This window comes from Neolamprologus multifasciatus, chromosome 18, assembly GCF_963576455.1.
Source record: "Neolamprologus multifasciatus chromosome 18, fNeoMul1.2, whole genome shotgun sequence".
Lineage (NCBI taxonomy): Eukaryota > Metazoa > Chordata > Actinopteri > Cichliformes > Cichlidae > Neolamprologus > Neolamprologus multifasciatus.
The window spans coordinates 6,212,009-6,226,873 of NC_140456.1; the positions used below are offsets into that span (position 1 = coordinate 6,212,009).

Here is a 14,865-nt window from a genome sequence, read left to right on the forward strand (position 1 = left end):
ATTCTAGCCAATCATTTTACGTTTCCAAGAATAGTAGGCGGGCCCAGGTACGTAGGTTCTTTTAGAGCAGAGCTACAGAATAAAAATGCCCAAGGCGAAGCGGTCAAAAGTCTGACTGTACTTCACAGCAAAAGATGCAAACTCAGCAGCTGCAACAAGTGCTTTAAGCTGATACTGTGATACTGTCAAAGGAGGTAACTCCTCGAATCTGAGGAAACACCTGGCGACGCATAGCGTTTTTTTTAAAAGCCAAGAAATGCGCCGTATTGGATAGCTTGCTGCGAGACCTCACACCGTGCACATCTACTGCGGGTGTGGTGCCTGTTATCGGTCCCGGAGTTAGCAACATCCCCCAAAAACCAGAAGAGGAGAGTCCTGGCCCCTAGCCCTGCCAGTGTAGCAGAAATGATGAGGATGATGATGCAGCAGCAGCCGTTCTTCTCTGCGTGAGTAGCTTAATGTTGTTCGTGTGTAATTTACGTTGAGTAGGCTAACCACGTTATTACATTAATGCATGTAAGGTGAACTAGCAAACATCATCATAGCTACATGCAGCTGTCTTCTTGTTTGATGGCAGATACTCCCTTCACCCTGGACAAAAAGGCTAAAATGACCAAAGAAAAAGTGGAAAACAGTTAAACATGAGAGGTTTTTGGACAAAGTTTGTGTTTTTTCCATTGATTAAGCACTGCTTCCAGCCAAGAGTGATACCATATATGCCCCATAGCTGCAGAAAAGGCTAACATTGTTATCTTTTTACAAAAAAACAGCTGAACATGAGAGGTTTTTGGACAAAGTGTGTGTTCTCCATTCTTTAAGCACCGGTTTGAGCACCGTTTAAGGACCAGCACCGTTTCAAAAGTATCGGTTTGGCACCGGTATCGGATAAAACCTAAACGATACTCATCCCTATTCTTGATGTGGGTCTGCTATGCTGAAATTTTGTCCCAAGTATAAATTACAAAGAACACATCAGAAACTTAACTCCATGGGCTATGATGCTGTTTGATATCACTCACATACAGAGGACAGCCTGTAAAAATGATATTTTACTTGTAATGTTAAAGAAAAGTCTATAAAACGAGATGAAATGCTTGTCACATTCTCATCCCGTCTGCTGACATTTTCTCTTCCCACTGGAGACATGATCCAGTATAACGCCTGCCTTTTAATTAATGACAGTCTTAAAGGCTGGGCAGTAGAGCAATGTGCAAAACTAATGCAAAGTGAATTATGATAAACCTTACATTCATGTTGACCATCTTAATATAGATCATAATCTTTATAAAGTTTATTTATATAAGCTTTTAAGCTTATATAAGCTGATTTTATTACAGCAGCATGACACTCATAGTTCACCTTTGGGTTTATCAGTCTTTCATTGAAGGTTCTTAACCTATCAGGATGTCATGGCTTATAAAACAGAAAACACTGTTAATTAACATCTACACAATTTGTGCTGCTTCCCATGAATTATCTCATTTTCTTTCCTTTAGTATTTAGAGACTCGCTCTGCAGAGTGAAAGCTTCCCACAGCCACAGGTGTTAGCAAACCAGTGTGCATGAATGAATACGCAGGATAATTAAATCAGTTGCACCAGATGTTGATAATGGATAATGGATAAAATTCAGTCAGCATAATGGATGATCAAAGGAGCTAATTTTGGTATTTCCTCAAACACCTGTTGTCAGGGGAAAGGCAACGTTAGCATGAGCCGTGGAGCCACAACGGCCACGTTAATGCTTGAAACAAGCCAGATTTAAAAATTCTGTCCAGCTACACAAAGTTTTACCAAGTTACTGTTAGAAGATATCTGGTTTCTAACTGTTGTCCTTTGAGTGATTGTGACCTTTATAGCTGCTGTTGGCCTGCTTCTCCCTCAGCTTCTTTATGCACTCGGCCTGGTCTCTCTCCAGCTCCAGCAGGAAGTTACAGGTTGGATGTCGGCCGTCAACCTGCAGTGGAAGCAATAAAAAGAATACAAATTGTAGATTAAATATTTAGGCTAAGTTAACCTTAAAACAGTCTGAGAGTATGAAGGAAATCAGGTGTCCATATCAACAAAGTTGAAAACTATTATACACTGTCTTTAACACATTTTCTTACACACGTGGCCACATCTATATTAGCAGCTACCAAGGTACATTATGGAATTTATTTGCATTTTCTTTTTACATCCATCTGAGAGAATAATGCTTTAATGACAGACAATCCCCTCATGTCCACTGTGCACATGCATGCAAGCTCTTGCATATACACAATCCAGATCTGCTGCTGCTTAAGATAAGACACTTGTAAATAAAACTACAAGTAATGAGGACTCTGGCACCTTGGTATACGTCACGCTCAGGCACGCTGTGGTTGAGGAGAAATGCCAGCGGATCGTGTTGCAGTAGAGGCATTTCATGCAGTCACTTTAATTAAATTTAATTGACTGTTGAATAAATGAGTTATTTATCACTTTGTGTTCTCATTTGGTGGCTCTGGAGAATTTCCAGTTATTATTTGTCATATTGCTTCATATCATGTCTGAAACTCACAATGAAAATGTTATGCAATAAATCTTTATATTGTCAGCAAACATAACTTCCTGTTGTCACTAGGTGGCACCACGCTATGACTAAAGGTCAATTCGTTTGTCTCCTTACTTTTGACATGCTGCTGTGAAAAGTCAAAGTTTCGCAGTTTTGCATTGTCAGCATAGCTGGACTGGCCATCGGGCCGATGGTGATTTTTTATTTTTACAGGTATAAACAATGGAAGGTGGTGGATTGGCCAGATGCTGGCCGATGTGTAAAAATAACTCAGTTGTTTGGTGGTGGCTATGGCGGAGCTTCCACAGAGGCCAGCAGGTGGATGAGGGAAAGGGGAGGCAGGAGGAGGAGAGACCCGAGGCAGCCGCCAGTCCGAGTGTCAGGTGAACTAAACTTCAGGTAAGAAGTTATGACCTGCAGTCTATCTGGGTCAGATATAAACCAAGTTTAGGTGGAGTTTATTTTCGTTGTGCTGACTTTTTACAGTCAGTTACAATAACTCGTACTGCGTACTAGCTAGCATGATGGAGTGTCTATACAGCTGGGTGGGTGCTATGATCTTACTGATAGTGAACTCTATTTTATTCATAAGGTTAGTTAGTAGAGTCGCCAACCATCCCGTAAAAACGTAATCGTCCCGCATTCAGAGAAAATATTAACTAACTATTAACCCAATTAATTGGGTCCTCCTACTACCACTCCTGCCTGCACACAGCCTTCACATAACATATCAAGATCTGAACTTTATTTAGATTACTTTTAACGTGGACGTGATCAACCTGTGAGGAGTACATCAAAGGATTGCTACAACTGTCGCACATAGATAGTTTGTGGCAAATCAGATAAGGCGGTAAGTTGTTGGTGGCTTTGATCAAACTGCTCGGATCAGTGGATTAAAGTGTAAAAACTGTAATTTCATTAAATATTGTCATACAGCGTTTATACCAGGACCAGATTGGACAATGTATGTCTGAATCACAGCAAATTTTGTGCTGAATAATTAGAGGTCCCAGAGATGTTTCTGTAGATTGTGGGACATTACATGTGTGTACATGTGTACCAAACTTCAATTCAAAGTATGTTTCTCAGGCATATTTTACAACCCCCTTGTGCAAAACCCATGAAATGCATGAATATCACCAGACCTGATATGTGTGCAAAATTTTATGATTTGAGGCCATGGTTATGTACTCAATAAAAGCAACTGATTTGCCACAAAAATGGTAAATGGCCTGTATTTGTATAGCGCTTTACAAAAATAACCAAAACTAAAAGAACAATGACCATAATGACCATTAGCAGATCGTATGAATGACTTATGTTTCTGAAATAATTCTGCAAACTTCTCACTTAAAATTAGTTTTACTGCAAAAACACCAAGAGAAGTGTGCAAAAGGGAATGATTTATTATATTAAGGAAACATAAGTCCATCCATCTATTTTCCTAACTGTTTATCCAGTGCAGCGTTGCAATGGGCCTGGAGCCAGTCCAGCAAAAATCCACCCTAACATAAAATAGGATGGTAGCGTAAACTCTATGTGCAGAGTTCAGAAGACAGTCCTTAAACAACACTGCCAAAAACTGATATTATTCCAAACCATCTGCAACATTTATTTTACACAATGTGTTTGCATTTTTCGTCACGTTCGTTAGAGATGGATGAAAGTGTTATAAGCTCATACACAGAGGAAAGCGAGGGTTATGATAGACAGATGAACAGAAGGTCGAGATAAGCTGCTTAAACCAACCAGCACTCCCTCTCTTAATATTTGTGTGTGTTTAAACAGAGGAGAGGCACATGAATCAACAGCGCGTAAATCCTGAGGAGGAAATTGTGATCGAGCCAAACGGCACATGACAAATGAATAACCATCTTCTATATTTTAAGTCATAATAGCACCTGTAATCAAACATGTTCTGCACTGTGTCTGTGTCTGATTTCAGTAGTATCACTGACTCATGTAAACTCCACAGCCGCATTACTGCAGTTACACGAGTAAAGTTCTTGCATCAACAACACAGAAAAACTACCATTAACAATTAATTTATTGCTTTTACTGAATCAGCACAAATTAAACACTTTAGATTTTAACACTTATGCAAAGTTTTATTCATATCACTTTGAATATAGATTTACCTCAGAGTAAAATATCCAATTCAAGTATTTTACGACTACGTGTCATTTCTCTTATTTTGCTCTTTAATGGGATCAACAGTTTTTAAACAGCTCCCAAAGTCCATCACTCAGTCAAAATCTCCCATAGAGGCTGCAGCTTTTTATCCCCTGGCATGAAGCAAGGCTGGGCATCATCCAGACAGCATACAAGCATGCACACACACTTACACAACTTATGAGCCTGAAGTGGCAGCTGAACTGCCATTTGACGCATCAAACACAGAATATTATCCAAATGTGAGCAATAGATTATTATTCAAAAACAAACTCAGAGTTCTTCAAAAGTCTCCTGTCAAACCAAATTAGCTGAGATGAACGCAGCTAAAAATGAACGTGGGAATGACGGACGTGTTTCAGAAAGTTGTCGGTAATGTGACTAAAACCAAACACTTCATTTACTGGACAAAGGGTGAGGTAAAACACATAGAAACATTTGATATGTATGTAAAGGTGGAAACCAATAAAAGTTGTACAAAACATAGTAAACGCTTGAGTATTCCCATCAACATGCACTATTTTCGTCTTTGACAGATCTTACACCTCATGAACGAACAAATATACCAGAAAACACACAAATAGAAAGTCTTAGCTTAGCAGATTAGCTTGGGTGAAAGACCGAAAGTTGAGGCACACAACGATGTGTGCCACTGGTAAAGTTTCTGGGCTGCCTTTCCTCATAACAGCCATCCCTCAAGATTTTCTCCATTTAAAGCAATGCATTATTAGGGATTGTAACATCGAGTCCTTTTACTGAATCAGTAGACAGTTCAAAAACATTCCCACACCACTCGTGCTGATGAGTCCAAAAAAGGAAGAAAAAAGTCCATGAGTGACGAAACCTTTAACATTTTTTATTTCACTACGTATCTTTGTAAAGTTTTTATATTACATATGCACTTTGGCTAGAAAATCCAAATCCAACATTATGTTAATTTTGTAAATCATGGTAAACACACAATCAAGCAGGATATGATGAAAGGTGAGGCTAGCTTGATACTGTATGAGCTTGTCGTGTCTCTCAGTTCCTCAGTAAGCTCTATATTACAGCGGGTTATTTAATCATTCCAAATACCAACATGGCAACAGTGACAAGGCTCCGCTTGAAGCCTCTAACTAATGGGGGATATCAGGCAGCACATCATTTCCTCTTTCATCAGAGCCTTTTTGCTTGCCAGCAGTTGTTTAGGTAATGGATAAACTCTAAGAAATGGATATGCACCAGACTGAACTGTTGTTACAGCAGCCAGCAAAACTGTCACCTATTTACATCTGAAAAAAATTATTTTATGTCCGGATGGAGACATGGTTTTGGTTTGGTCACACTCAGGTAAGTCGATAGCTGTCGACATATTAAAGGTACAGTCAGTGGCAGTCCTAGCTGGTTTGGCGCCCTGGGCGAACACTCCCCCTCCCAGAAATATTAAATTCTGTAACATAATGTATTGTTTGGAGTTTAGTCTGTTACTGTTACTATTTTTACCATTTCTTCTTGGAGCAACTGTAACCCACATAATTTCCTTAGTGATTAATAAAGTATTCTGATTCTGATTGTTTCAGGATGACCTGCCATTATCCAATCACACATCTCCTTACCTGCATCTTTTGCTCGTTTCTCTTCTTTTCTCTTTTTTCTAAACTGAGCACCTGCTGGCTTTGAACTTTTCTTGTCCATCTTCCATTGGTTTTAATTTTGCACTCCAGTATGAACACAAATCCCCCAACTCGACGATCGCCACAACATAACCTAATAGACCTACACCTTAGTTCACAGATTGGCTTTGTTTAGTTGCTCCAGACAGTTCAAATGCTCCATGTTACAGAAGTTTGTATGTATGTCGGACAAATGCTGAAACTAAAAACTCCACTGGATGGACGGGGAACACGGTGACACCTTGGAAATTTTCATGTCAATTTCAGGCTAAGTGCTTGTGACCTTCATTGCAGGGCATGTCAAATCCAATAGCACACCATTTGCTCACTCACTTACTCGGCAGGCCGGAAAGTATACAACAACTAGACAGTGCGACACAAAGAAGTCGAATTGATGAGTTTACCGTGATGAAAAGATACAGCAGAGTCTGGACATGCTGGGCAGCCAGACGCAGAAAACAATAGGTGCACGTGGTTTAACATTTCTAACCTCACATAGACCCATGGTGTGTTATCTTCAAAAGTTTGCAGCAATTTTTAAAATTTCTTTAGGACAAACTTAAAAGAAATTAGAAAACACCCAAGGTTTGAAAAGAGGGGCCAGTGCTCAAGTGTCTTAAACCTGCTTTTATCCTGTTTGTTGACACACATCTGCAGTAAATCACATTTTTTCTTTTATTTTTTTCCTTTGATTTCCTTTCCTGCCTTTTTAAGACGTAAGTTACATTTAGTTCGTTCGTATATCCCATTAGCCTTGTTTGCTAAAAGCACATATGCAAGCAGCATAAGAATAGAGGAAACCAGGAATAAAGAACCAGGCAAAAATGACTTAATACTGTTTTATCTTTGCTTTTGATTGATATCGATGCACCTACATCCACAAATTAAGCTTTGGGAACAAGGTCAGGTGTGACTGAGTAATCTCTCGCTAGCACACATGTTACTCTTCCTATGGAAAGTGAGAAATAAACTCCTCTGTCTCTCTCGTCTCTCTGCCAGTGTGCAGAGCTTAACATACTTTTGTAGTAATTTTTGGTCCACTGCACACTAAGTGATTAGTGTTAAAGCCAGTGGATACATGCACTACACGAACCAAGTGCAACATAAGATAAGATAATGTGAGATAAAATTATTCCTCTAGAAGAAAATCAGCAGGAGAAAATTGATTTATCTAATGCTGCATCAAGAGGAGAAAATGTTAAACATCAGAGTTAAACCCACTTCAGTAAAGTGTGCCAGCTATCCTTATTAATCTGATCACCCTGTGTGTGTATATAAAGTGTTGTCTTGCCTTGATGTGTGTTATCCTGCCTGGTGTCGTCTCCTTCTGTTGCTTCTGTGACTTCTTCTGGTTTTGGCTTCATGTTTTAGACTTTGTGCACTGGCGGCTGGCCTAAAAAACATCTCTTCTTGTGTTAATTCACTTGCTTCCTGCATCTTATTATCCTGCAATTTATGACAGTCCAGTTTTTTGCTGATTAGTCCTCAACACAAAGCAGTCTGTTTTTGGTGCTCATTAGTTTTCCTGGTATTTGAATGTCTGTAAGAAATCTCACGCCACCCATCTCGCAGCTGCGGTAATATGTCAATGAAAGCTCAAATTGAAAATGTAGTGCTGGTGGAGAGTGAACAAGGCAGGGAATTGGGTGCCAACTCATTAAATTGATTGGTTTCATTTTATATTATAAGTATCTTTGTCCTTTTAAGTATATTTCACTGAGGTAATGTTATGATTTAACAATGTAAAACACTGAACTGAACTAAGCCCTGGAGACCTGTTTTACATCCACTAAGTCTCACAGCAATCTCACAAATGTCTCGTGAAATATTTGGTCTGGACCAAACGACACCACTATGGTAGCCAAAGCAAACACCACCTGTGTTATAGCAGGTGTACTAATTGGTTCGATGACAGCTGCTTCTCCACAGAGCCGCCTCCAGCATGATGCAGATCCAGAATCTACTCTAATCGGTAGATGATAATGACTAACTCAAGTTAGCCGAAGGAAATGCAAACAAGGGCATTACTCTTTCAACACACAGCTCTGCAAACAGCAAACAAATTGCTGAGGTAGTGTCTGAAATTTTCATAGGATATTTGATTTTTCTCCCACTGGTTTGATATTCTCTGGATTGTCCACGTGAGGATCTTAAATCTGCAGATCATGGTTGATGAACTTATTTTATTCAAAAGACAAAGAATTCTGTCCTTTTTGATGTTCTTTCAGCAAAAGGATCAACGAGAAAGTACCAACAATACAAACAAGCACAAGGAAGTGTTTGAGTGAAAACCAAAAACCAAAAAAAAGTAATGCAGAAACACTTCTGTATATAAGTTCTGGCATAAATGAATAGCAAAAAATAAGTAAAAAAACAACAGCAAGTGAATTTTTATTAAAAGTCTCCTTTTAGTTAATGACAGAGCTATCTAAATGCTAATGAATCGGTCTTATCTGCTCTTTTTCCTAATGTGTTTTCGTGCTCTGGCTTCAATTAGCTGTGATGCACACCACTAGCTGGCCACCATTAAATGAGCTTTAGGAGATGATGATGCTGCCCTGAGTTTACCTTTACTCAATTTGATTTTATGGCAGAGGTTGGCCCCAAGAACGAGCGGTATTAAGAGCTGCAGTGACAAAGTGGGGTAAATAATTATTTGCTAAAGGTTTGCTCATTTGCATAAGAAATAAACACTCTCTAATTTCTTTGGTCGTTTCAATTCAACCAAATTTCAGAAAAAACACATTACATAAATGTTATAAAGCAATTTGCATGTCATTGCAAGCAAACATGACCTTTCTGCAAGCGCAGCAGTTGGACGTTTCTTGTAGTTGGTCAGCTGGTTTGCGCGTATCTCAGGGGGGATTTTGGACCACTCTTTACAGCAACTCTAAATCCTTTACTTTTTTGGCAACTCAAGGTTTTAGCTTCCTTCACAGAAGGAAGAATATAGAACTGAGGTCTGAAGACTGGCTAATAAACTCCATGACCTCAATGAGCCTCTTCTTTAGCCACTTCTTTGCTGTCATATAGGAAGAACCATGCATCATCTTTTCATTTTCAGGAGGTTCTTGTATGGTACATGGCCTCGTCCAGTGGCTCCTTAAAGTCACCCTTCTCCCTTAGCAGAAAAAAACTCCAAAACATAATGTTTCCACCTCCATACTTGACTTTTGGGACGGTGTTCTTTGGATCATGTTCAGCATTATTCTTCCTTCAAACACTTTGGGTCAAAAATGCCCTGAATTCAATTTTCGTTCATCTGACCGCAGCCCTTTCTTCTACACCTTCTTTTAATAATTTAAATGCTTATTAAGCAAATTTAAGATCGGCCTGCACATATTTCTTCTTGTAAGATGCAAGATTTCAGTGCATTAGGGCGTAATGTGTTGCTGATTGTGTAACTGCCTTCAGCTCATTAACAAGCTAGTGATCATTATCACCCAATGAAGTAAGATCCTCAAGGATGCCGAACAGAGGGTGACCGATGATCATTTTATATTTCTGCCACTTCAAAATAATAAAACCAGCAGTTGTCACTTTCTCACCGTCTTCTAGCCCTTTGCATGTCTACAGTCTTCTCCCTGACGCCCCTTGACGGCTGTTTGGTCTTTGCCCGCAGTGCTGGAGAGGTTGATTCTGTGGAGAAGTGTGCTTTATATGCAGCTTCATCTGTAATTGATTGATTGATTGACTGCAATATGTTTGTCAACCAATCTGTGGACACCAGAATTCTTGAAAATCAGTTTGCAACTTTTATGTAATTTGAGTTGTTTTTCTGGATCTTTGGTCGATCTGCTGTCTCACTTCATTAACATTAAACTATGATAAAAATTAGAGCCTTGTCATTTCTTCGTTAGTGAGCCACTTACAAACTCAGCAGGGTGATCAAATAATTATTTCCCCCACTACACTAACTACTAAACACAAGCAGAAAGTTAAGATGATTTAAAACAATGTACCAAGTGTGCTGTCACGTGACTCCTCCCTGTCCATTCTGGAACAGGGAAACATGGAGCAAAATTCAAACAGTGAGCAAAATGTGCAACCCAAGCAGCTTGCACCAAATAACAATAACGTGTCTGTTGAATTGACATATATTTGGCTTTAGTGAAGACAACATTGAACAAAAAGATGAAAACAGAAAGCCCCGTATTACCAAAGGTGATACCACCAGTTTGTGCCACACTCGGAGCACAATCGTGTAACAGAAAGAAATTATCCCAGCTTGTGAACTATGAGCCTGAAGTCTCAAAGTGAAAGTGTGATAAGCTCACAAAGGTGGTTGACAATGACCGAGCTAAGACTCTGTGGGACTTCCAGATACAGACTGGTGATGGCTAACCAACAGGACATAGAAGTGATGGACGGATGGTTTCAAACCCGCTGTAACAGTACTGTGCATCAGGACTGTTCTTCATGCTCCTTTGGATGTCAAAAATAGCTTTTACTTCATTTAACTTTTAAAATATCTTTTGCTTGGCAGATGTCTGCAACTAATGCCTAAATAAGTAGCAGTACAAGGGGAAAAAATCCTGAACTGATGATTACATGCCATTACGTCTTCAGATGGAGATGATTTATGTCCAAAGGACAGAAAATACGTAAGTGGGTACATTTTTACCAAAGAAGGTAGAAAAGGCGACAAAACTAAAAATGTCTTCAAAATAATCCTCCTATGTGTATTTCTGAAATCTACTGATGTCTCGATGCACTCTCTCACCAACTGTGTGCTTTCTGTTAACGTCATGAAATTAAAAAAAAAAATCACCAGCACAGTTTAAAAAGGTGAAAAGCTGAAGAACAAACTTAGCATTTCCCCTGATAATATGTCAGGTGAAAAAGAACAAACATGAGGACTGTTTAATTACTTATCACGTCTCTTTCACTCATCCCAAGCAGGAAATCATGTTTAAAACAGAAACGTCAAAAGGAAGAAAGACTTTTAAAGTCAGCTAGAACAAAAAAGCCTGGCTACTTCCTACACAAACTCAGACTTCTTCCTCACCAGGAAGGCAGCATCTCTTATTGCTGAAGCCTGAAAGTCTGAAAGCACTTTCATTATCTGTCTGATCCACAGCCCTTATTATAGCTTGAATAAAGATTAAATTATCTGTCAGTTCATCACTATGACAAAACCCTTTCATGCTGTCAAACTGTTTTCAAAATATTACATTGTTTCTGAAGACATTAATTATTGTTTATTTATTCGTTGTGTATTGGTTGGCTGAGCGGAACATTGTTACAATCCCTCTTAAATAGCTACACGTCCTCAATATGCTGTCAGAACAGGTCTTACTTGGCCAGGAATAATCTCTAATAAGCCTTTCCACCTTAACGGTGTCGCTGCTACTGCCTAACCTAAACCAGGCTTTATGTCTCACCACCAAAAAACGGGAGCCTGTTTCAGAAAGTAAGAACCACAAGTCGACAAAAAGTTCAGAGCCACCGACAGCAAAGACCAACAAATGCTGAACACATATTCTGTCTGCCATCATTTTCTTTTCTCAGCTTCAGCCAGTGAAGGGAATATAATAATCAATTCTCAAATTGTGGGTTGGTTCTCAAAAGGCACCTGAGATAAAACCTGCTCTGAACCAGCAGCACCACGGTACTCAGACCCCAAGACATTAGCAGCAGATCTTTTACATCCTGCAGCCTCTCAACACTCTCTGCACACTTCATGGTTTGTTTCACCTCAGACTCAAGTTGAGATTCATCCCTGATGAACCAAACACATCCCGGGACCTTCACCTCTTTTTTAGTTTGGCTTGAACAATTTGGTGAATGGACTGGTTCTTATATACTGTAGTGCTTTTCTACTCTACCCGAGCACTCAGCGTCTCATTCACCTCTTATTTACAAAAGCACATTTTTTTCCCTATGCTTCAGAGCTTTCTATTTAACACACACACATACACACTCTCATGGATGCATCGGAGAGCAACTTGGTGTTAGTACCTTGCCCATGGATATTTGGCATGCAGACTGGAGCAGCCAGGGATCAAACCTTGTGACCTGCTCTGCATCTTACAGTCACCCCAGTCATCTCAGACACCATTACTTTACCAGTTAAAACACCTGAGACTGTGCTGCTGTATGACATGTTGCTGATACCCAGTGTTGGGAAGGTTACTTTTAAAATGTATTCCATTACAGATTACAGAACACATGCCCCAAAATGTATTCTGTAACGTATTCCGTTACGTTACTCAATCAGAGTAACGTATTCTGAATACTTTGGATTACTTAATATATTATCATGCTGTTTACAACTACGTGAATGTACTATTGTTGTGATTTATTACTGTTACTGAAGGTCCGCGGCTCCGAACCGTAGTAAAGGGACCTCTGACTAATATGTTGGGTTCGTGTTGGGCTTGTAGCCAAAAACTAGCTTTACTTTGTTGTCTGGGTCAACTTCGCTTGCGAGAGACAGAGAGAGGCGTTGAAAGGCTGCTCCAACAGAACTTATTGTTTCGGAGGAAAACACGAACACAGCGTACAGTCGAGTCTTAATAGCTTACTTACAACTGGGCTCGTCAGGCTCTCTTCTTGGCTGCAGTGGTTATTATTATATTTACATGCTTCCAGCTCCCGTTTCTGCCCGATGACAACTCGTACTTTTCCTTTTTCTCCCTCCCTCGCTCACAGACACATAACGGGTATGGCAGTCCATTCTCCCTGCAGCACGGACTACACTGCCCATGATGCTACATTCTTTAGAGCTATACCTGTAGCATTCTGCCTATTAGCTTAGCACGACAACAACAAAAAAGGCCTCTCTCACCCAGGAAACACGCAGAGAGAGAGCGGCACCCTGTAACCATGGCAACCGTAACGCTGCCGCCTAGAACAACAGAACGTAGCTGTCAAACAAAACCCAAACAGTCCTGTCCCGCCACAATATGAAACAGGGAAGTACCGCCGTGTAATCCATTTATTTCAACAAAGTAACTGTATTCTAAATACCACCTTTTTAAACGGCAACTGTAACGGAATACAGTTACTCATATTTTGTAATTTTAAATACGTAACGGCGGTACATGTATTCCGTTACTCCCCAACACTGCTGATACCTGAATCACATTTCTCACGTTAGCCTCGAGTGTAACTGTGACATCAGACATTAACAAAACGAAAACTGTGTTTGTGTAACAGCTGCCCAAGATAGTCCTAAAACACCGTTCACAGTCCTTATCAGAGTCTCTGTGTTTGTGGCCAGCAAAGACTATTAAAAGAAAGGGTTCACGCAGTGCATCCGATTAAACAGATAGTGGAAAATGTTGGATTGTGGTTGCCCTTATCACAGTAATCACACTGCAGGGGAGACTCACAGCTCAGTCAAGCTTCTGCGTTTCTCACAGTTTACTTGATAACTTCTCACAGTTACATGTGACATGGGAGCTTAATTTTAACATGAGTTGTGATAAGAAAACCAAATAGGTCTCGACTTCAGCAGCTTTTGCTAAAATCACATTATACAGTACAAACCTAACTGGGTCTGCTGAAGCTTCACAGCCTCGGTCACAGGCGCTCTGCAGGGCAGGTAGCCGCAAAGAGGGAGCAGGCTGCCACTCATTTATTTCCAACTGCACCAAATGTATGTTATATAAATAAAACAAGACCCTGTAAGAATCTGCAGAAATCACTGCTGACCTCTGATTTCACCCTGAAGCAAAGCTCCAACCAGGCTTCACCATCTGCTCCAGGGTTACTCGGTCACTGGGATTTTAACGCCACTGCCACATGCAGCATTCTCACTCAGCTTGTTATTAGTTTTTATAGTAATACCAATGAACAAACGCTCTGTATCAAACGACAAAGTGCTAATCTGAAATTTAAAAAAACATTTTCTCACATTGCTTTAGGTGTTAAGTACCTTTTTGCATTATCGTGCTGGATGGAGCGCATTAGATACAATTAACTGACACTGTACATTATGAACACTCATATACAGCATGCATTAGGTCCCTCCAGTGATGCAGCAGTTAACACATTTGTTTGGTAAGTGCAAGCTTGTTGGTTCAATTCCAGGCAGAGACACAAATCTGCTTTAGGAACGTGTCAGGAAGGGCATCTTGTGTAAAACTGCCAAATCAAACCTGTGGAGCTTCTTACTGTGGTGACCATTTGTGGCAGGGGAGAAGCTGAAAGTAACTTTCTATACTGCAGTTTGTGCTATTAAATGTTATCCATCCATCTGTTTGTCTAGTTCAGGGGCCTGGCAGACCCGGAGCTTATCCCAGCTTTCATTTGGCAAGAGGCAGGATACACCTTGGACAAGTCAAGAGACACACTGTGGCCAATCACCAATGAGCACCTCGTGCATGTCTATAGACTGTGGGAGGAAGCGAAAGCAACCAGAGTGAACAGACACAAGGAAAGACCCCAGAGATTTGTGACTTGGACCTTTACCTTTGAGTAGAAGTGACAAGCTTTGGATCCAGGCAACTAACAACGTGATCACATGATATGCACCAAATCTGTGAGGACAACTGTG

The 14,865-nt window shown here is 40.1% G+C and overlaps 1 protein-coding gene across 2 annotated transcripts in view; it reads right to left on the minus strand.

Annotated features, from left to right (window-relative positions):
* Positions 1–14,865, minus strand: part of LOC146497231 (vasoactive intestinal polypeptide receptor 2-like) — a 76,863-nt gene that overhangs the window by 47,340 nt on the left and 14,658 nt on the right. For both annotated transcript variants that reach the window (XM_085139304.1, XM_085139305.1), the window contains exon 2: positions 1,851–1,956. In XM_085139304.1, the coding sequence (XP_084995430.1) occupies positions 1,851–1,956 (106 nt within the window). The remainder of the gene's footprint in view (positions 1–1,850; positions 1,957–14,865) is intronic.